Source organism: Poeciliopsis prolifica, unplaced genomic scaffold, assembly GCF_027474105.1.
Source record: "Poeciliopsis prolifica strain line A6 unplaced genomic scaffold, Auburn_PproV2 SCAFFOLD008, whole genome shotgun sequence".
Taxonomy (NCBI): Eukaryota; Metazoa; Chordata; class Actinopteri; order Cyprinodontiformes; family Poeciliidae; genus Poeciliopsis; species Poeciliopsis prolifica.
The window spans coordinates 11,958,832-11,980,848 of NW_026562383.1; the positions used below are offsets into that span (position 1 = coordinate 11,958,832).

The 22,017-nt window shown below is 37.2% G+C and overlaps 3 protein-coding genes across 5 annotated transcripts; 2 read left to right on the forward strand and 1 right to left on the reverse strand.

Annotated features, from left to right (window-relative positions):
• On the forward strand, positions 1 to 3,861 carry agxtb (alanine--glyoxylate and serine--pyruvate aminotransferase b). Its single transcript, XM_055032661.1, has 11 exons — positions 1 to 351; positions 641 to 833; positions 1,000 to 1,064; positions 1,202 to 1,302; positions 1,389 to 1,459; positions 1,544 to 1,628; positions 1,748 to 1,846; positions 2,347 to 2,416; positions 2,727 to 2,822; positions 3,019 to 3,147; positions 3,538 to 3,861. Exons 1-11 carry the CDS (start codon positions 79 to 81, stop codon positions 3,643 to 3,645), a joined length of 1,290 nt encoding a protein of 429 aa, XP_054888636.1. The 5' UTR covers positions 1 to 78; the 3' UTR covers positions 3,646 to 3,861.
• Positions 3,862 to 4,341: 480 nt separating this feature from the next.
• thap4 (THAP domain containing 4) lies at positions 4,342 to 6,710 on the forward strand. Of its 2 annotated transcripts, none has more exons than XM_055032669.1 (5): positions 4,342 to 4,516; positions 5,417 to 5,576; positions 5,682 to 5,791; positions 6,179 to 6,282; positions 6,409 to 6,710. In XM_055032669.1, exons 1-5 carry the CDS (start codon positions 4,492 to 4,494, stop codon positions 6,523 to 6,525), a joined length of 516 nt encoding a protein of 171 aa, XP_054888644.1. In that variant the 5' UTR covers positions 4,342 to 4,491; the 3' UTR covers positions 6,526 to 6,710. The 2 variants fall into 2 exon arrangements, with proteins under 2 accessions (XP_054888644.1, XP_054888645.1); XM_055032670.1 differs by having other exon boundaries at positions 5,420 to 5,576.
• A 1,030-nt stretch (positions 6,711 to 7,740) lies between these two features.
• bokb (BCL2 family apoptosis regulator BOK b) lies at positions 7,741 to 16,220 on the reverse strand. Of its 2 annotated transcripts, none has more exons than XM_055032665.1 (6): positions 16,118 to 16,220; positions 15,836 to 15,898; positions 15,017 to 15,364; positions 13,885 to 14,013; positions 9,693 to 9,856; positions 7,741 to 8,822 (listed from the first exon to the last, which is right to left on the reverse strand). In XM_055032665.1, exons 3-6 carry the CDS (start codon positions 15,237 to 15,239, stop codon positions 8,697 to 8,699), a joined length of 642 nt encoding a protein of 213 aa, XP_054888640.1. In that variant the 5' UTR covers positions 15,240 to 15,364; positions 15,836 to 15,898; positions 16,118 to 16,220; the 3' UTR covers positions 7,741 to 8,696. The 2 variants fall into 2 exon arrangements, with proteins under 2 accessions (XP_054888640.1, XP_054888642.1); XM_055032667.1 differs by lacking the exon at positions 16,118 to 16,220 and adding an exon at positions 16,021 to 16,076.
• Between the last annotated feature and the right edge of the window lie 5,797 nt (positions 16,221 to 22,017).

Sequence of the window (22,017 nt, forward strand, 5' to 3'; positions counted from 1 at the left end):
ACTCGCTTCCAGACTCAGTCTCTGTATTTCTCATAGCTGCCCTCCACCTCTGGAGGCTTCTTAAGAATTCCGGCCGTCATGCAGCGGGTTTTGTTCGGCCGGAGCGCGTCGCTCGCTCAGCTGGCGGCAGCGGCTCTCGACGGTCGACTCGCTGCTAGGAGCGCCCCGCTGCTGCAGCGTCTGGAGCGCTCCATGTCCTCCGTCTCGATCCCGCCGCCCGAATGCATGCTGCGACCGCTCGAAGTGCCTCTGCGTTACCTGTTCGGTCCGGGACCCTCGAACGTTCCTCCTCGTGTCTTAGCAGCAGGAAGCAAGCCGATAATTGGTCACCTGCATCCAGAAATGTATGAGGTAACTGTTCTGAAAATCAGTAGATTCAGTTATCTCAGATTTGGTTTGTTGCGAGAAAATGCGTCCTAGCTTTGATGATCGCCACCAAGTTGCTAGCGTTTTCTTTTCATATGAGCAAACCTTAGACACATCACCTTTTTTCTAAACAGAGTGGTGCGTAATTACGCACAGTCCCCTAAGCGCTCACTCACTCACTGCCGCCGCAGATGAGTGCAATAGCCTTCTATTTTCAACTAGAACGGACAAGTCGAACTAAAAGCCTGTTTCACACTTTAAATTCGTGTCACAGATCATGAACGATATCAAAAAGGGCATCCAGTACGCCTTTCAGACAGAGAACAACATGACCATAGCAATGAGCGGCTCCGGACACGCAGCTATGGAGTGCGCCGTGTTCAACGTTGTGGAGCCAGGGGAGAGCGTCCTCATCACCGTCAACGGGATTTGGGGAGAGCGCGTCGCTGAAATTGCGGAAAGAATGGGTATGTTATATACATTGCTTTACGCACACACTTCACTGACCATAACCCCCCTATCAACACTGAAACTGAAACTCAATTGGAGTATATATATAATATTTATTTATATTCTGAGATAACTGTTGTACTGCTTCATTCTTTTCTGTTTGTTTGTTTGTTGTGTTCTTAGGTGCCAATGTACACAGACTGTTAAAGGCACCAGGAGGATATTATACCAATAAGGAAATCGAGCAGGTTTGGACTATTTCTTACAACTCTGCCTACTACTGAACATCTGAATTGTTTTCTTCCAGCAGACTTTGGTTTATTGAAGAGTAAGAATAACAGAATAAAAAGAGTTGGGTGGTTAAAACTCTTTTTTTGTGTTTTAGGCCATAGAAAAACACAAGCCGGTCTTGCTTTTTCTTGCACATGGAGAATCCTCTGCTGGCCTCTGTCACCCTGTGGATGGCATTGGAGACATTTGTAGAAAGTAGGTTTTTATCCAGCTCATCCTTAAACTGAAATGTGTTCACATTGAGACATATTTCTCACAGCTCCATGTTTTATGTTGTGCAGACACAACTGCCTCTTCCTAGTTGATACTGTAGCCTCACTTGGAGCAGCTCCAATTTTTATGGACAAACAAAGTAGGTCAACAAATAAAATCACAATTCACTTCTGCTCAGCATTTGGCCTCTATCTGATTTTTATATTTCTTATTGTGTTCAAAGAAATTGACATCCTGTACACTGGTTCTCAGAAGGCTCTTAATGCACCTCCTGGCACTGCACCCATCTCTTTTAATGATAGAGCATGGTAAGACTGAACACTGTCGTGCATCACTGAATGTCTAGCAAAAATAAAAAATAAAAATAAAAAACAAAAGATAAGGCAAATTATTAAAGCCACATAATGTTTTTTGTTCCTCATCACAGCAACAAGATGTTTAACAGAAAAACAAAGCCAGTATCATATCTTTTTGACATGACACATTTGTCCAACTACTGGGGTTGTGATGGCAGTCCAACAAGAGGGTGAGTAATTATTTTTAATTATTTGTGTCAATAAAGTAATTCACAGTATACTAATAAATAGGCTGAGTTCAGTTTTTAAAGCTTATGATTAGAATTATACGACACATTTCTTGTGTTGTATTGTTTGACTTTCAGTTGAAAGATAAACATACCACTGAAAGTTATAAAGACATTTATAACTTTATAAGCCTAAGTTATAAATATGTGTTGCTTTTCATTTAGTGATAAAGGAAATTCAAAATTGACAGAACAAACTGTTTCTTTGTTCTGTCAATTTGATGAATGAGATGCTAAAATTTCTCATTTTGGTGATTTGCACAAATGAAACTAAATGCGTTTTCTGATTTGCATTATGCCTTGTAAACAGTTACCAAACCAAAGATACTAATTTTTTTATGGAGTTATTCTTAAGTGCCACCTTATGTTTAAACTGTATAAAGTCTGATTAAAACAAAGACAAAAATAACAGATTAGTGATAATAGTTTGCTCTGGGTTTTAGATATCACCACACTGGTCCTGTTTCTGGCTTTTTTGCGCTGAGAGAGAGTCTGGCAATACTTGCTGAAAGGGTAAAGAGATATTTCACTATTTTTCCACCTTACCATATCAACTGAATTTAATACTTTAAGATTTCTCTTTTGATGTTAAACTGTACATAGTTCAAAGTCTCTTTTCATTATATATATATTTGGCATCTGCTAATTGTGATCTTAATAAATAAAGCCCAGTATAACAATCATCAATAGCCCTGGAGTGCCTACTGATTGGTCTCAAATTGCTGTTTTTTCTGAATGGAAGTTAAAATTAATCTACAATGTGAGATTTGTCCTTTAATTTTTTTGCAAGACTACAAAATGACCAATCTTTGTCTCCCTCTAGGGGCTGGAAGAGTCCTGGAGGAAACACAAAGAGGTTGCAGCCTACTTCTACAAAGGACTAGAAGACCTAGGCCTCAAGCTTTTCATCCCTGACAAAGTAAGACAGTTGAAAAGATCAAAAACATATATTGTTTGTTTTTTTTTTTTTTTGTTTGTTTGTTTGTTTTGCTTGATTAGTAACTGTAGAATGTACATTTGAAGGAAGCAAGTGAAAAAATGGGACAAATACACTAAAATCAGTTGATCAAAAAGTATGCAAAAACTATTTTCTTGGCATGATGTGCTTCTTGCAGGAGTTGAGGCTTCCTTCTGTTACCACCATATCCATCCCCGAAGGCTATGACTGGAGAGAGATGCTCACCTACATTATGAAGAATCACCAGATGGAGATGACAGGGGGACTGGGTCCATCCATTGGCATGGTTGGTTTCATTTTAAAGTGTGAATATGCAAAGGTCTCATCATTAGGGCCACAACAGGGAATCGAAGAGACATAACCTTTAGACCACATTGTAGGTGATAATTAAAAAAAAAAAAATATGATAAAAATGTAATGCCTTTTCTTTTTAATATCCTAATCATGTTTAAATTAAACATTTGACATTGCATACAGGAACAGACTTTCTTAATATAATCTCGATCTGTTTCTATCTAGATACAAAATAACACACGTTAACATGTACATTTAAAAAGTAGATTCCGTCTAAATATTTACATCAGAAGCAGCGTTGAAAGACTTGTGTCAGGTTTTTTGTGTTTTTTTAATCCTACTGAGTCACTGCAGGCATTAATTCACTTTCTGTTTTAATTAGGTGATAAGAATCGGCTTGATGGGATACAACTGCGAGAAGACCAACGCTGACAAGGCATTGCATGCCCTGGCAGATGCTCTGAAGAACTGCAAAAAGAGCAAGGCTTAAGAACTCATATTCTCACAGCATTGACTCTGCACACATTCACAAGATCTATCCAACATGGTTGGAACATTGAATAAAGTGCAGAAATCTTGTAGTACTATCTACTTTAAGGATTTTTCACCATAGCTCTTGTTTATGTTTGCTATTATTAAAATAAAGTTGCAGAAGCTGCCATGCTGAGTGCACTGATGATGTTAATAAAGTCTGCTTTCTGTAATACTTGAATGCTCCAGTGTCATTAAACAGAAAAGCTGAAATTTTCTGATATTTAAAAAAAAAAAAAATTCTCAAGCAAACTGTTCCAAATATCATATTTTCATACCTGCTCATCCTTGCAGGAACAGAGTCAGCTGGTGCTTATATCCAGTAGTTGGTGGGTGAGAGTGAAGGGTCTGCCCTGGACAGGCCAGCAGTTCATTACAGGGTAACTCAACTGTGAACCCATACATTCGTACATAAGGGAAATTTAGAGTAACCAAAGAAAGTCATGTTTTTGGAGAACCTTAAGACACACCTGTGTACAAACTATGCAAAATTAAGACCCTCAGTTGGGATTCAAACCAAGGAACTTCAGGTTAGTTCACCCACTTGAGTGAAAAGTTTGGAGATTTGACATTTGAATCATATTCAACTGGTTTGATTTATTCTAATCAAACTAATTATTAACAATTGTGCTCATTTAGTTCGTCATCTCGTGCACCTTGTCACCTCCGGCAAACTACACTTCCCAGGAGTCGTTGCGGTGCTCGTTAACTGCGTCTAAACAGGTCCTACCTCTTTGCGACTTTCTCTTTATATTTCTGTCCTTGGTTAGGATTCACTCTCTCCGTCCAGAAGCAAATTTTGTCCATGGCGTCTCCCACTGATGACAACGGTAAGTCCGGAGGTCATGTTTAAATTAAGGTTAAACTGTAAGTGAAACGATGTTAAAGGATTTTTGTTTTACTGCCTAAATGTTTTGTCACAGTGACGCGGCATCTTGGTCAATGAGACTGATTTAAAAAAAAAAATTGCCTTTTTCTTAAATAAATTCCCGATTTTTATAAAATATTTGTAATAATTTTTTTCTTGTTACATTTCCATATGCCGTGCATTTCGTTTAGGTTTCCTTTGTGCATGCATTTGAGTTTAACATAAACAAACAGACGCCGTCATGTATACCGTGAACTGCGCATGTCACGTGACTTTTCATCGTTTTTATGAAGGATGAAAAGTTTCTTTGTTTTTATTTGTCAGATTTAATTGCACTTTTTTGTTGTCTTATTTGGATTCAGTTGTCTTCCTGCTACTTCTTCTTCCTCGTGTGTTTTTCATCAAGGTCATACGGTGCTCTGCTGCCACCTTCTGGATTCAGACCAGTATACAGATTCTGCAGGAAGTGGATTTTAATTGACCCAAAACGATTTTTTTAATGTCAGATTTCATTACGATGTTGAAATTAAACTTCTTGTTTTTTTGGGGGGAGGGGGACGGGTTCAATCTTAACTGCTGTCATTTAGAAATGTTTGTAACTACACTTTGCATGTTTCTACTTTCTGTTAAAATAACAAGGATGCTTTTATGCAGTGGAAAATTTGTAGAACATATTTACAGAGAGCTCATCCTTTTCTGTAAAGAATCTAAACTCTGTGTTTACTGAAAGCTAACAAAATATTTTTCTGCTTTATAAAGAGCATGGACACATATTTGCTTAATTAAAAGTCACATCACACAGGGAGTGTTTACCCGGGTTTTATTGAGAGTGGACTCTTGACCTGTGTGTGTTTATTTTCAGTAGCAGTGCAGCTGAATCCCGTCCTGAAGCCTCTCAGTTGGCTGCTGGGTACCTGGGAGAGCGACGAACCCGGAGAAGGAACCTTCCCCACCATAAAACCTTTCCGATACACTGAGAAACTATGTTTCACCCATGTTGGGCAACCAGTCATCAACTTTACGTATGTTAACCCTGCAGAGCTAGACTTTGTCTCAGCAGCAGAATTAAAGTTATTTCTTTGTGTCCTCTATCATATTTCCAGCTAATTTCTGACTGTTTTGTTTAGGTTTAAAGCATTTCATGCGGAGTCCAATAAGCCTCTCCACAGAGAATGTGGTTTTATTCGAATCCAGCCGGGGACAAACAAAGTGGCCTTCATTATTGCACAGAACTCAGGTAGACATCAACTAAACACAACCAACTTTCTGATATTTGAGTGTAGTGCTGTTTTACGTCCTTCTCATTTATATTTATATATATATATATAATTTCAACTTAAACTTGAAATTACAAATGTCATTATATTGAAATGCAGAATCAAATTCTGCAGCAGTTATGTCAGCAATGACTGGCTCTGATTTAGAGCCTGTTGCAGACATGTAAACACACACTAAGTCTCTGCTTTGTCATTTGTTTTCTTTTTATTTGTTCTCAAGTCATTGAATCTCTCAACCCAGGACAAATGTGTTCTGTCTGCAGAGATATCCTCGTCTATTGGTATGCCTTCACTATATTCGAACTCGCAAGGTTTGTTTCAAGGCTGGATGTTGTGTTTTTATGTAGGTCTGGTGGAGATTGAAGAGGGGGAGCTGACAGGAAATCAGCTCAAGCTGCAGTCTCAAAGCCTGGGTAGAATCTCTTTTGCCAAAGAGCCCCATGTACAACAGGTGAAAGTGATCAGTCATTTATACCCAGAAACAAGCTGATATTTCAGAATACAGATTTTCCTCATATAGCACACACCTTGCTTTCTGTTGCTTCGATTATTGCTTTACTTTTCTCTTTTCTTTCAGATTGGCAGAGTCTTGCAACTCCGACCAGACGGGAAGCTGGAACAGACTGTTTCTATGGCAACAGACAGCCAGCCGCTCACTCAGCACTTGCACATCACTTACAGCCCGTCATCTTGACCAGCTGTGGCCCGGCCATTGCTTTTTATACCACACCTGTCAGAGCAACATTTTAGGAGTGTGGTTCAGAAACCTTTTCTTTCTCAGGGAGTTTTTTGTTTTAAATATTGCATGCATTTAAATGTGTCCCTGTTTTGAATCTACATGGTCCTAATGGATAATAAAGATTAAACTTAGAACAGTAACATTTTTGTTTTGATAACTTGAACTTAAGTTAGGAAGATAAATTAGGTCTTACACATGCATATTTTTCAAAGCACATGGCTTTGTTTTAAGCCCGTAACCAAAGGTGATTAGGACAGAAAAATTGGTATTTTAAATCAAAAACCAGAGATTGGAGCTTCCAACTTTCTTTTTCAATTTTATAAATTATCCCACCAAAAGTAACTTTTCTTAAGACCTACATTGACTTTTCAAACTGTAAACAGGGTTGCAGGCAACTCCTATATTTAATAGGAAACTAGAGTCAGTCTTGCAAAAAACCTTTTGCAAAAACTTTGTGAACACTTCAGACTATGTGGTCCTTTGTGTCATACGTGATAAAGAATATGGTAACCAACAGCTTGCTGTCAATGTGGCCAGTAATACACCTACACTGGGAACTCTGGCTTATTGTTCTGACTGGATTGTTCTGACTAGAGCCAGTGAATTATTCACCAGAAAGGATTGATAACTAAAATCATATGCAGCAGTCAGTCAACAGTCAAAATCTGAAATTTCCCAGAAAAGGACTGAAATAGTCTCAAACCATATGCTACATGTTGTCTACTTTACAAATAAAACTGCTCCAAAGACCTCAAGAGAAAAGCATTAGTGAAGAAAAGTCAAAACAGTTTAATGAATGCAACTAATACAGATGAGAACATATTTTTGAACATCCCAATATTTGTCTCAGTTTAAATATTTCTAATGGGAACTTCATCACTAAATTCAGTCCAGATGTCTGCAACAACAGCTTTGGCCTCGTCAGACCAGACCAAGTGTAAAAATATTAAAAAGCTGGTAAACTTTACTGTACTTGAATCAAGTATTGTATTTGGAATGACCCCATTTTATACCATGGATTTGTGAAATCCTTTCATATTTTCATACTACATTAATCTTTGAAATTTTCAATTCCTGAGGTTACACACCACTCTGAAGCTTTGTCAGATTCTTACAAAATAAAACTATTTTTAAAACCACCTGGAGAACCAAAATAAAGTGCCATATTGGTATTGGTAAGCATCTGTTGAAATTTATTGTGGGTTTAAAAAACAAAGCAGACACAGTTGCAAAAATAACACTGAACTTTAAACCCAATACACACATTCATCTCGAAGTGCTTGTTGTAGTGGTAGGTTTTATGCTGCGGTGGAATCAATTGTTGGTTATCACCAAATATATAAATAAAAACCTTAAATAAAATATACAGGTTAAAATCTGAAGTCAGTACAGCAAAAATATGTTCTTTGTGAAAGTCATCTGAAAGTTAAAAAAAATGGGCTTGGCTGGAAAAAAAAGGTTTTGTGTTTAAATTGAAAAATTATATTTACATCGTCACTTTTATTTGTATTTGAAGGGAGACGCAGTTTGTGCTTTGGCAAAAGCACAACAGTTTCATCTCCTGAAATGTAAACAATACAGCCAAATGCTGCGCAGAGAAAATGGACTAAGCAGGCTGAAATCTTGTCCTCATCAGAAACCTCTCATGTAATGTTCCAGCTAGCTTAGCATCAACCCAGAAGTCACATTCAGCTCTCTTCTGGAAATATATATATTCTAAAAAGAGCAAATTTCTCACAGGACATCGGCAGTAAAAACAGCCTCGCATTAAGGCAGAGAAGGAGTGTTTACTGCAATTTGATAAACTGAGGAAATAGCATACAACAGGTGGAGCACGTTGTGAAAAATAACATTTATGCTGTTAAATATTAAAGTTATCCTCAATTCTCCACTTAAAACATGAAGCGACTACTCTTTGGTAGAAGGGTAATCACTCACAGGTTTGTGCAAAACGACACGCTGCTGATGAAACATTTGTCAGTGACCATTCAGCAACACAAAGTGAGGGAAGAGCTGGGAAAGCTCAAACCTCATCAGGCACAGTGAGCATTTCCATCTCACCTTTTATCGACAAGACAGAGATTCAGTCCTATATGTTCACCAGTTCTCTGCTCCATCCGAGCAGCTCACTGCTCCTTCATGACGTAGACGTACACAGTAGTAAGAAAATATTTCAGGGAGTCGATGACTGATGACAGCCAGGGACGCTCAGGAGTGCAGTCTATCTTCACCACGCATTTCATAATCTCTGCCTGATGGAAAAGGAAAACAGTTTATTTTAAAAAGTGATGCCAGAAGTTTGCAGATTTACAAAGTGCTTCACTTCTTAAATGCTGTTTTAATTTAAGATTTTAAACCCAAATTACAGCTTAAACTTTAAAAATGGGTTAGAAAATTATGTAACTTTATATTAAAGCTAAAGTTTATTCAGTAATACTTTTCAAAAAAAATGTATGTCAGATTATGATTTCTTGGTTAATGTCGAGTTGTCATGACAAAGACATTTTGAATAATGTCAACTTTGCATTAAAAGTGTCATGATTTACCGAATTACACTTTATGACAACAGTCATAAATATTCAGACTCATGTTCATGACAGGTGTAATGTCATGTTTATGACAATGTCATGACAGTTTTATTCACAACCTATCAAATAAAGTGTTACCAAACATTTGTGAGCTTTGCAACACCTTTGTGGCAAAAATTCACATGCGCCAAGAAACTGCAATTAGAATAGAATAAAATAGAAATACCCTTGATTGTCCAACGATGGAAAAAACGATCTGTACAGTTGTATCATATATTTTTTTCTTTATTCACGAACATCTTCAGACTTTCTCAAAACTACTAAATATTTAATCACTTTCTGGATTTTAAAGTGTTTAAAAGTCACTCATTGTTTTACTATTTCTTAAAATATCAGATGGTCCTATGTAAATAATTTAGCAAGAAGGCACGACAGTGCATCAAATGTGTAGTATAAGATTGTTTAATTTATTTGGATCCACATTTCTTAGTTTAGCAGCTTCCTTTAAGGTTTGAGGGCCAGATATTCAGCAGCAGTCTTGCTTCTGAATCTTGTTTTTAATTCAGAGAAATTACAAAACAAGCACAGACTCACCCATCCTCCCCGTCTCTTCAGCCAGGGAACGAGAAATTTGCGGACAAACTGTCCAAGACTGTCCACTATGATGTGCACTGTGGTGGGATGTCCCTGTCTGACGCAGTCCACTGCCAGGGCTCCAGCTACCGCATACATGGCAACCACTTTCCCCCATGTTATACCTACAGCACAAAATAAAATAAAACATTAAAGACATTAGTGCAGGAGGTTTAATTTTAACTGTGCATATACAGAAAAAACTGAACTGATCTGAGAAAACACTGCTGTGATCTCATCCCGAGACTCCGGGTGTTTAACTTTGAATACAGGTTTTGGTTGCCAAGGATTCTCTCTTACAGTCACTGTGCCGTGTGTGTAATGGACCAGGAACAAAAATAAAACAAAGGACATCAATTTCTCCTTTTCACGGAAGCTGAATTTCTGGACAGGAATCAATAAGTCTGTATTTACAATATTAGCCATCCTTTCCAGGCAATAATCACTCTCGCCTCTGAGTTTTCATATTGTGCAGCCATTGGACCTTGTACTTAAATAAAAATAAAACACCAGGTTCAGGTCAACAAACCAGAGTAATTTCTGTTAATGTTACTGATAAGAGTTCTTATACAAACCACCAGCCTTCAATTAAAGAGGACGCCATTGACTGGAAAAGAACATAATGTAAGCTTTTCCACATTTTGTTAAGTTTCAAGCAAAACATTATTTTTGATTTAATAGGACACAAAGAAGCACAATAAATTGTGCCATGCATTTGCTTTTAGCTCTATTTACCCCTAGATAAAAAAAAAAGAATGCAAAGAACTGACTTAAGAAAAAAACTAATCATGCATGACAAAACAACCGTTTTTATCTTGGTATAAAAGCAATTGTTTTACAAAGGCCTAAGAGGTTTGTTAGAGAACCAGTTATTTCTCTGTATTGTTTGTTCTTACAAGAGCTTTTTTATGTCTTACAGCATTTATTTGTACTAAAGACCAAACAGTGCTCCGTGTGTGATGAAAAACTAAGTGCATATCACACTAAGCATGATACTCCAGGCGAAACAAGGTGACAGTGACATCATGGGAAGTTGGCCAGGCCTAAATTAAGCTCGTTTAAAGAAGGAAGAGAATTATCCAAAGTCCAGATCACAATCCAATTGAGAATCTGTGACAAGACTTAATGACTACTATCCAGACGCTTGCAATCTAATCTCATGAAGCTTGAACTATTTTGCAAAAACAAGGATGGTAGGCAAACCCAGAAACATTGCAGATGCAAGTGAAAAGTTGGTCTACAACGTATTGACTTAGAGAACTGAATAAAAATGCAGCCCACAGATGTTCATTCTTTGAGCATTATTTCAGAAAGAATTGTGGGGAAAAAAAGGTAGCATTTTCCACCCATTTCACATAATGCTCCATTTTGTGTTGGTTCATCAAATAAAATCCCAATAGGATGCAGTATCTATAGTCAGACTGTAATGTAAAAGGGCGTGAATACTTTAACATAGAACTGCAAACTGAGTCTGTTTGAAAGGAGCTGCCTGACCTGACAATTACAGCCACACGGACAGTTCTAGGTACAGTTTTCAGGGAAGCTGGCCAGCAAAAGGCTAATGTCATTGGCCTCTTTTGGTCCCGCTTGCTTTGTCATGAATGTTTCACAGGGCTGACCTGCAGAGTCTGACAGTGGCTATAAGGGGATAGAGCCGTGGGTGAGCTTAAATGAGATAACTGTCCATGGACGCTGTCCGAGCACATCGTGTCTCAGTCCCTACTGAGAAGCTGGCCGAGAATAGACGCGAGATCGTCAGGGATAAAAGAGGAGGGCGGGAAGAAATTGCACAGGGTTGGGAGGCAGAAGAAGATAGATGAAGGAGAGATGTTGATTCTGCTGGAGGACAACAGAGCCCAGAAGGCTGCTTCAATTTCTTTTTGGGCTGAAGAATGCTAACAAATACCTAAAAGCTAAAAATAAACTTTTAAAGCAAAAGGAAAGGAAAGGGTATGTCTGATTTTTTAGTGTTTCCCTTTTTCATCAAAGTTCTCAACCAATCTCAGACGGCAAAGTGCAACTTAAGCCCCCAAGTTTGTTGTTCTTTCAGAGGAATCCCACGCTATTTCCACAAATTACAGCCCCGTGACGTCAGAGTGGGGGAAACATTCGGCCAGAGAGCAGGCATGAAAATTATATTAAGAAAGTCTGTTTTTGGCATATCCAGGCAATGAGCCAAATGCTGCATGTTCATCACAGGGCAGCCAGATTTTTCTAATCTATCTCCAAGGCTTATAAAAGAAAACATGGAATTGTTTTTTTGGAAACTTCAAAATGTCAGCACTGTTTTTGGTCGTGAACAAGGAACATCTGTTGTTGAGAAACCCAGAAATCATATCAACATGTAAACTGAAATCAAGATTCGTATCAACAAGAAAAATCTAATAGGGATTGCATAATTGGTTTCCCCCAGAGAGCCTTTGAAACACATCCAGGAAACGGCAACGGAGGTCATTTTTCACCATTTGATCAGATCCTCACACAGCTTTCATTTGTTGCCTCTCTTATTCAAGAAGTCCTTTTACAAAATGTCCCAATGAAGAGAGATGCTTATGTGGACCATTTGTCTAACATTTTGCAAGTAACAGAAATTAGCAAGTTTTATAGCATTTTGTGGAATATGACATCCTGTCACTTCTGAAGTATAGATGTTGCTTCTGATGGATCACGGTCATAGAATTCACATTGTTCAGCTGCATCAGCATGAGGCCCTTTACTTTTGTTGTGAAGTCACTGATTGATTTTTTTTTCCTTTTATCTAAAGATCACCTGAATCTGAGATGGTATTTCAATGCTTTATATGGGCCCACAAACGGTCAGAAAATTTCAACATTTAATTTCACTTTTGGATTCATAAGTATTGTTGAATTGAGCTGAATGAAACTGAGATCATGCAAGACATTTTTTGTTTTGAATATTTGTGTAAATACAATGACACAGCATTTTTACTCTGAATCTTCATAACCAGAAAACTGATTCCCAAACCCATGCCCAGTTGACTCAATGTGCATTTCAGATTTAGATCGAGGTTAAAAATTTGTCAAAGCATATGGAGGAGGTATTATTTATTAAAGTCTCATCCTAGACTTTAAGAACTCAAATTCCAAAATCATGCCACATGGGAGCGAGAACTAAGCCTTAACTTTCTTGATGAATGGTTGGAAAAATGTTCTCACCGAGATGAGTTAAACTTTCTCTTGTGCTGGCCTCACTTATTCAGTTTAAGGAAGCACACAGGGTTCATTATTCAGATGTTGGGATGCTACCTGACTGAATTCTGTGGGAGTAATATACTGTATGTGTTTGTTGTTGATGATGTCCTATGTTGAAACTTAAAACTGAACAAAAATTTGTTTAAAAAAAATACGATAAAAAGCCAAACTATGCCCAGATAGAGAACTATAAAAGGGCCATGATGTCTCACAAGTCGAAAGCATTCAGAAATAACAGAGAGAAAATTGTGTGTGCTGAGGAAACGCCATAATAAAAAGATAGTGATCTCAATTTCCTTCCAAAAACTCAACATCTGAATGAGTAGTTATGTAATAATTCAATATGCTGCATTATAAGTTAGCAGGGAAAATAGTTTTGTTTAGGATTGCATAAGAACTGTAACTAAATTAGTCGTTTATCTACAAAGGGATCGGGTTGAAAAATTATGACTGATGTTCATAATTTACCATTCTCCTCTGGGACCACTTTGCTTGGATTATTATCTAGTATTTGTGGAGTCCTATAAATTTCTTTCGTGTTTTCTGTCGAGGCAAATGTAAAACCCAAGTTAGAAACGTTTTCTTCCAGTCAAAATCAAAGTATAACTTTACAAGTTTCTTAATTGTGCAGTTAGAATATGTACATATGGTTTGTTTTGTATTTTTAGATAGTGTCCCTCTCCATCTATGACTGAATTATCCACTCACCCATTTTCTCTTACTGAAAGCCCCTCTGCAAGCTAGGAAAACTGGAGAGTCACCGGCGTTAAATCACACTAACAGCCTTCATCTGTAATCTCAACTGCAAGTCACTTCCTGTGCTGGCAGAGCTCCTACACTTAATAAACAAAGTGTTTACAATCATCATCATTATCATCGTCATCACCGCCGCCGCCACCACCTCCTCATCCTCCTCATCCTCCTCCAGGGTCATGGCATACCTGCTGCGAAGATCTCCGTTGCCACACCGAGAAAGGCATCTGAAACCACGTTCTCCATGGCAACTGAAATGTTAAGCTGCCGAGCCACGTTCCTGTACAGACTGGGCTGTATGCACTCCAACTCATCGCCTGGGAACAAGAGACAGAGAGGGACACCAGATTGTTAAAGAGGAAAAAAACAAAAAAAAACATTAAAGCGGCGTAAAAGAGACAAAACACTGTCAGGCAGTAAAATTTAAATGAATCGGCAAAACTAAACATAAAACTGCGTGCAGAAATGTAAATAGAAAGAACAGAAGCCAAGAAGATTCAGACATGGTCTTTTACTCATCCCTTTCTCCAAGCCTATGTCTCAAAATAGCTGGTAGAAAATATGTGGGAGAAAAATCTATTTATATCCAAGTCTGAAAGGCTGTTCAGTTCATTTTCTTGCATCTCACAAGCATTATGTTTTGTAGTTGTACATGTTATTTCTCACAGTTTCCCCCATAGGATTGACAGGATGTATTACATATTTTTTTCTGGCAGATAAACATTAGGAGTCTGATTTTAAGGTGTTTTATCCTATCTACTGTTATTATTATTTTTTTCTATAACTGGGTTTGTTTTTCAAATTAATTTCTTCAAGATCAGTTTATGTCTATGTTTGTGGCTAAAAACAGAATAGCATTGTCAAAAGGCTCAGAGTCAACTTCAGATAAGATGCACATGAACTTGTCAATAAAGTGATCCGATGACACAAGCTTATGAGTTTGAGGTGTAACCAAATGCAAAATCTTTTTTTCAAAGAACTATAAACATAAACATGCCAAAAGGTTTGCAGGATGTTCCTTAGTAGAGGTAGTCGTTCTGAAACCAACATAAAATGAAAGGATCATAAGAGCATCGTTGCTTGTTCATTATCTAACCTCCTGAATCATTATCCAAGATTTGCTACACTCATGAGAGTGCATCAAAAACACGTATTGGTCAATTCATATATTGATGCATTTAATGAAAAGAAAAAAAGAATTTCTATGTATTGATCAGAGCCAATCAAGAGAAAATTGGCCAATCCCAGTGTATCTATACATTAATGGCCCTTTACAGAAACAGCCAGATTAAAAGCCCAGTGATCCAAAACTCCTCTCACCAAGACAAAGAAGCACCAGAGACACCTCGGCGAGCGCTGCATGTGGGGGAGAGAAGTTAATTTCAGTCTTGGACCAACCCAACCCGTTCTGGTTGAGCCTGGATAGAATATAGTCTCTGCAAAGTGCTTTGGACTGAGACACCAGCTCCTTCTCAGTTAGCGATCGGTCGAAGACATCGAGGACCTCTGAGGCGAACATAGAAGATCGCCGGAGAACATCCATGTCCTGCTCCTGAGGGATGTGGGCCAGTGAAAGTCTGACCTCTCGGGGATCAGCTGTGTAATCAAGAGTGTCCTGGTTTTCCTCCCAGTGGGGAGCCAAGTTCAGGGATGAGGACAAAACAGCTTCTGTGAGGATAGAGAAGAATGAGACTATCAGAAGGGTAAAAAAAATATTATTTTTATATATATATATATATATATATATATTATATATATATATATATATATATATATATATATAAAACCAGAAGGTTATAAAAATAAACAAACAAAAACATAACTATTATGGGCTGAATTAAAAATTATATATATTTTTTTTTATTTACTAAAAATAATGTACATGACATACAGGAACTAAAAGTGACCAGAAACTTATATAAGAATACCACGGAGGCGTTATTGTTGAGTCACACTGTGCGATAGTCAAGATATTTCAACAACTTTTTTTTTCACATTATGCAACAACAGTGATAGCATGATAACGTTTATTGGTACAGAGACAGAGCAAGACTGACTAGGAATTCAAACATTTATCCCAACTAAAGCGGAAGAAAAGACAAAGAAATCAAAACCTGCATTTGAAAGAGTTACTCTCACCATCAGCATTGCATGCACCTCCTTCCTGATATGACTTGACCTGATCCCGAATTTCCAAAGGATCTGTGGGGTAAAAAGCCTTTCAGTTCGCACTTCTTGAGGTTCTCTCTACTAGTAAGAAAAAGCACAAACTCGACTGTAAGCGTAAAAATCCCCCCTATGTTTTCTGAATAATTGGTTCCCACCCCGCGAAGTTCGGGTCCTGGTCTGAATTTCGGTTCGGTCCAGTTGTTTCCGTGCAAAGAGCTGACTGTTTGAGAGCCGCCGTTAGAAGACGCCTACCTGTTGTTCCACCTTCCCATTGGCGCCCACGGGGTGCGCTCCTTTTGCTGCATGGAGAAGCCCGGTCTTGGACGGTTGCTGCCCGCCTCTCCTTGAGTCTGAGCACCCCGGCAGGAGCTTAGACTTTAACCAAGCGCATCCTGCTTTCATTCACAAATCTGGGCGGATTAAACAGCAGTCTGATGAGTGCGCACGAAGGATTTAGCTCTCCAGTCCCGACACGATTCCAAGACTGCTTGTCATTGGAAACAGGTTTTAGGTATTACATACATATTTAGTTAGGGTGAGGTTCAAACAAGGGCGTGTATGTCAAACTTTTGTTTACTTATTATCATCATCATTAATAGTGATAGAGTTGTTCATTGCAATAATATAGACTCATAATTTAAAAAAAAATACACCCACTTGCTGCACCTTCTATAGCTGGAAACTATGAATTTCTTTCTTTCTTTATTTATTCTTTTATGGCAAATCGGACGCCCGTCTCTTAATCTCTGAATCCACATCCATGCAATCGTCTATAAAAGTAAGTTTACAAAAATAAGTAGCTTTTGACGCCATCCTCCGCCAGAGTTATTATTCTGCATTCATTTGTTTAACTGTATCATTTTCATCCACTAAGTGTCGCTGTTGCAATTTTTATTTTATTTTTTTGTGCAGTTCAATCCGTGGAAAATGTCCAACAGTTAGAAATTGCAGATAAAATTAAATTCAGATAAAAGAAACCTGAAAAATAATTAAAACAAATTCTAATGTTTTGTATATCTTAACCCAAGGAGGACGAGGAGTGCCCAATAAAATTTAATTTGACTGAATTGTTAAGAAAGAAAGAAACAGTATATTGTGTATTCTTTAAATTGTATTTAAAAATTTTATTAAAAATGCAGTATATTTCTATTGAAAATATTCTACTCTTTTTTATGTTACATTCTTACAAAATCTGAAATATTTTTCAAGGGTTTTTGAGTCATTTTTCCTCCAGACATATTCTATTTTTAACATTTCTACTTGTTTATATTAATTCTTTACTTCTAACCTTAGGGAAGTGTCTCTTTCTACAACTAATATTTGCACAAACATATGCAGATACTAATTAAAACAACCATGTTTACCTCTGAAATATTAATGATTATTTCTTATGCAGGAGCAGTATGTTTCTACATTTACAACCAAAGCCATCTTGTTAGTATTTCTTTAGAAAACATTAAGTAATTGAAAATGTGTGAATAATGCTAGGAATTAAATCGTATCAGGGACAGATTTCTAAAATAAAACTTCAATTTCTTAATAGATTTTACTTCGTATCATTCATTGATGTCAAAAGGCCATACTCTATACTGTGTTCCAAGATGAAACAACAACGCAGTTCAGTTATTTAAAAGGTTTCTCTAGTTTTTCACCCAATGAAGCCTCCCTCTCTCTAATTAGCATGTCACCTGGGTAGTTTCAGAATAATCCTCTTCAAATGACAGCAATGGATGATAAAGCAAGTCCCTCCCCCAGCCCCCTTTTTTTTTACTCCCAGGTGTTTTTGTTTACATTCATAAGTAAAGATGAGCAAATAGATTGTTACATACAGTGTGGGTGGAAACTTTCCAAAGTTTTTATAAAGATTCCAGATTTTGGCATGTTACCATGCTCAGTTTTCTGCTCATTTTTTTTTTCCTTTTTTTTTTATCAATTTTTCACTGTGAAAAACAGCCACAAAAACAACTTTGGTAATGTGTATTTTTCTTGCATGTGAAGGGCAAGAGTCAGACTGGCCTATTTTATTTGTGTTTAGATCTTCGACAAGTAGGTCACAGCGCTTTGGTGATCAGAATGATTACATCCTGTCAGACTGAAGTTATTTCTTTAACGTCACACCTTTCCTTTGAGACTTGTCAAGCCCAACTGGGAATAATGGTCAATATAAAGACCATTATATGGTCATTAGAAAACACCATATATGGTGTTTTCTAATGCTTGAAACCGGTCATTTTGCAGCATTGTCTTAAGGCCTTAACAGAGCCTTTAATAGAAAAAGAAACTCACATTTTCAATATTATGCAGTCTTAAATAACATGAAAACAGAGCCTTGGAAGTGAACTCGATCGATCTCATGTGTAACTTTGGTGCTCTGTAAGCACAGATGTTAAGTAAGATTGTTCTAAGCTCACTGACTTAATGCTAATCCATACTGAAACAATAAAAAGTGATTTTTAGATGTTTATTGTATGAACTAGTTTATTTCCTTGATTCCCGAGTTAAAATGGTCTAACATGAGATTTACAAGGTGCTTTAAGTCAAAACTATAAAAATGTAATTGCAATTCAGTAACATGAACTAGGAAGTTAATATTTGAAAGACTGTTGCCAGTCTGGACTGTCGGGAAGTTCAAGGTGTTCAATGTTCAGAAATGGCATTAAGCAACAACACTGGAAAAAGGATAATGTTTACATTTTTCGTCAAGAAATTCTTGTGGTGATAATTGTAAAATATTTGAAGACAAAGAGTTAAACTCTGGTAATTAATAAATAAAGTAATAATCTGGAGAAATAATGAGGAGGAATCATCAATCATTCATTAATGAATGAATATGTTCAGAATAATAACAAATAAAAGTTGCTGAATAACACAAACAATAAAAAAATACAAAAATGCTATGCAGATACTTACTGATCTCTGTTCTTTATTATACAAGTGTCAAAAACACAAACGGAATGAAAAAAGTCTAGTTAGGATGTTGTCTAATAATTCTGCATACCTCTTTGTTGCTTAATCACTACAGATTCAAAATTAAGAGAAGAAAACTGCATTTACCTAACATGAATATTTTTGTAATACTAATAACATATTGCCTGCGACAGACTGGTGACCTGTCCAGGGTGACTTTTGGGGATTTTTTCATGATTTATGAGGAAAATGAACAAGGTAAATTCATTTTTAAAATAATACCAAACATGCTTATTTCAAGTTCTTTTCTCCCAGGAATCTTTTGATAAGCTCTCCTGTGTATTGTGTCAGTTAAATAAAAAAAAACATAAATGCATAAGCACTTGTGGTCAGAGAAGTTGAAACTTTGCACTTATTGAAACATCGCAAAAACAATAGCATTTCCTCACAATGGGCTGCACAATACTGCATCTTATTATGCAACAACAATAATGAAATCACCGCAGAGTAACACATTCCTTGGATGTAAGTGTCATCGGGTTTCTGATGAGGCATACTGGCCATGTGAACGTGATCTTACATAACAGGAGTTTCATAAAATAACATGCTATAGGACACATGCTCACATGCAGCTCTATATGTCTGTTTTTTCATCTTATTTTCAGCTTATTTAAGGGGCAGCTATTCAGTGCAGTTTCTCACAATGGGCCTAATTGGGAGCCACCAGCATATCTCGAGAACGCCATTCATTCATTGTTCAGTGCTGCTGAGGTGAATGCATCTCTGTTGTGTTGGTTTTGGGGAGTTGGGTTCTGGAGACAGACAGAAACTTTATTTAAATTAACGCTACGGAGCCGCAAGAAAAACAAATAGAGTTTTGTTTCGTGTATTATATTTTATTTTTTTCATTTCATTTTTTTAAAACAAGAAATAAGGGCATATCAGCTCAGAATGATATCACAACATTTCTATTCAGTTAGTTTCTTAAACCTTTATGAGGAAACAGTCCATCAAAATATGTAGTATTTTAATAGACAAAAGTGTCCATTGTTCTTGGCTTGTTTTTTTGCCAGGTCTACGATGCCAGCATTTTTGCATTTTTGCCTGACTTGTTGTTTAACATGCATGTCAGAAAAAAGCTTGCGTCATCACATTTCATTTTTCTTAGCATGAATGAACAGAAGAGTGCTGGAAAAGAAAAAGTTTCACTTCTAACCAGCCATGTAAGCAACATCTCATTTTCAGTTCATTCAAACGTCAGTGAAACTGAAATCTTGAATGAAATTGAGAGTTAAAGCAATTATTAAGGAGGCACTTGTCAAGGCTTCCTTTTACAAGCATCATCAGGGCAATTTTACTAGGGTATGTGCCCCGCTTCTGTTACACCTGCTAAAACTTTATGATCAAATTTCAAGAAAATGTTGTGGCTGTTAAACAACATAGTGTCTAAAGATGGTCATTTAAAATATGAGAAGAAAGTCTGACTTCTTGTTAAAAAGTATAACTTATTAAGGAAAGTTTGAAGAACCATGTACAGAACTGTTGGTTCAGGGGGCATCATTTTTCTGTTTCAGGTTATATAGTATAATATAAATCATTTCTATTTGTTAAAGGCCTGAAGATTGAGAGAGAGAGAAATTTTAGAGTTTTTTTTACTGTATTCTTCAAAAGAAACAGTTGGTGTACATGTCATTATTGTTAAGTGACCCTGCTTGATAAAGTTAACTGGTATAACTGAGACAAGTGTGTAGGCTTTTGTTCTAAACATTTTAGTTTAGCCTTTTATTAACCCTAAAGAACTGAGTCCAAAATATGGACTTAGTTCTCATTTATGCTTTCTGTCACTGCTAGATCCACTTGCACTCAAGCTTAAAGAGCTTGTGTTTTCAATATTACCAGTAATGTTCTTTCCTCACTATGCTGTCTATGTTGTGACATATGGTCCCTCCTGTAGTAAGTCACTCCCACAGCATCATGCTGCCACACCCATACAGTTGGGATTTTTTTTCTAAATCTTTTCTCCAAATGTAAAAATGGTTATTATGGTCAAACTTTTGAGTTTTAGTTTCTTCAGCTGACCAGTCTCTGTTATTGAACTATAATCTGCCCTTTTAAGTTATTTTCAGAGATTTTTTTTTTTTTTTAGCCCTGTACCAATACTGTCAGTCAGAGTTTTTACAGGACTTCTCTCATTGTGGATAATGACACCCTGGTACCTCCTTCCATGAGCATCTTCATAAGGTCTTTTGCTTTCAAATCCACGTACATGTGACTTAAATGAATTCAACCCATTTCCTGCCAAAACCAGCTGGGCATTTGTAGGCTGAAATGCTTCTGTATAATTCTTCGAATAGATGAACACGTCACCTTAAGGAATCTGGTAGTCATATCTAAGGACAAACCAGAACTATTTGTCCACTGTCCTCTTACTGTTATCATGGTTGACTTCTTTTGACGTCCACGTGACATCACACAAGGAAGCAGCCTTACATTGTGAATTCACCATAAGCTTTCACAGCCATGACCTCATCTGTTAGCCTTTACCAAAGTTTCTGGAACTCATGTATGTAGATGTCAGTCTTTTAAAAAAGGAGCTATGTATTTTTTTTTATATTCTGACATTTAACAAAAATTTGCTTTGGGAAGTCTAACTGACCAAAGAAGGAGGTAAAAAATATATTAAAGTTGTTTCATGTTGTGTATGTAAACATCTATGCTTATACAAAAAGGTCTTCTCACACTAAGTGAATTAAGGTCTTTTATGCCTGCTGTCAGTGACACGGACAGCTGGCAAGCATTCCTCTAATTCTCCAAACTTCCACCTTTCCATCCCTCCCTTTTCTCTCGCTTACAGATAGATGCCTGTCATTCCAGTCCACATCCGCTTCAAGGGTACATGCTGCACAGGATATTTCGAGCAACATCCAGAGCTGACGCCCATCTCGCCTGCCTGGGAAACAGGTAAAACCAGAGGCACTGGAGAACCTGTCCGGTAGCAACCCCACCTCTGAGACTACACCACAAGAGGGGATGGGCAACTCCAAAAAGTCACGTTGGTCTGTTGAATGGCTCACTTTGATTTGACCTTTAACCCAATTCATTTCAGAGAGACAGATTTGGAAAAATAGATTTACTTTGGTGGAAACTGAGTCTTGTTTAAATTTCAGCACATATATTTTCACTGTCCAGAAAGGGGCCCTTTAAATCCTAATCTGGTTGTTTATTGATAAAGAGAATATCCACCT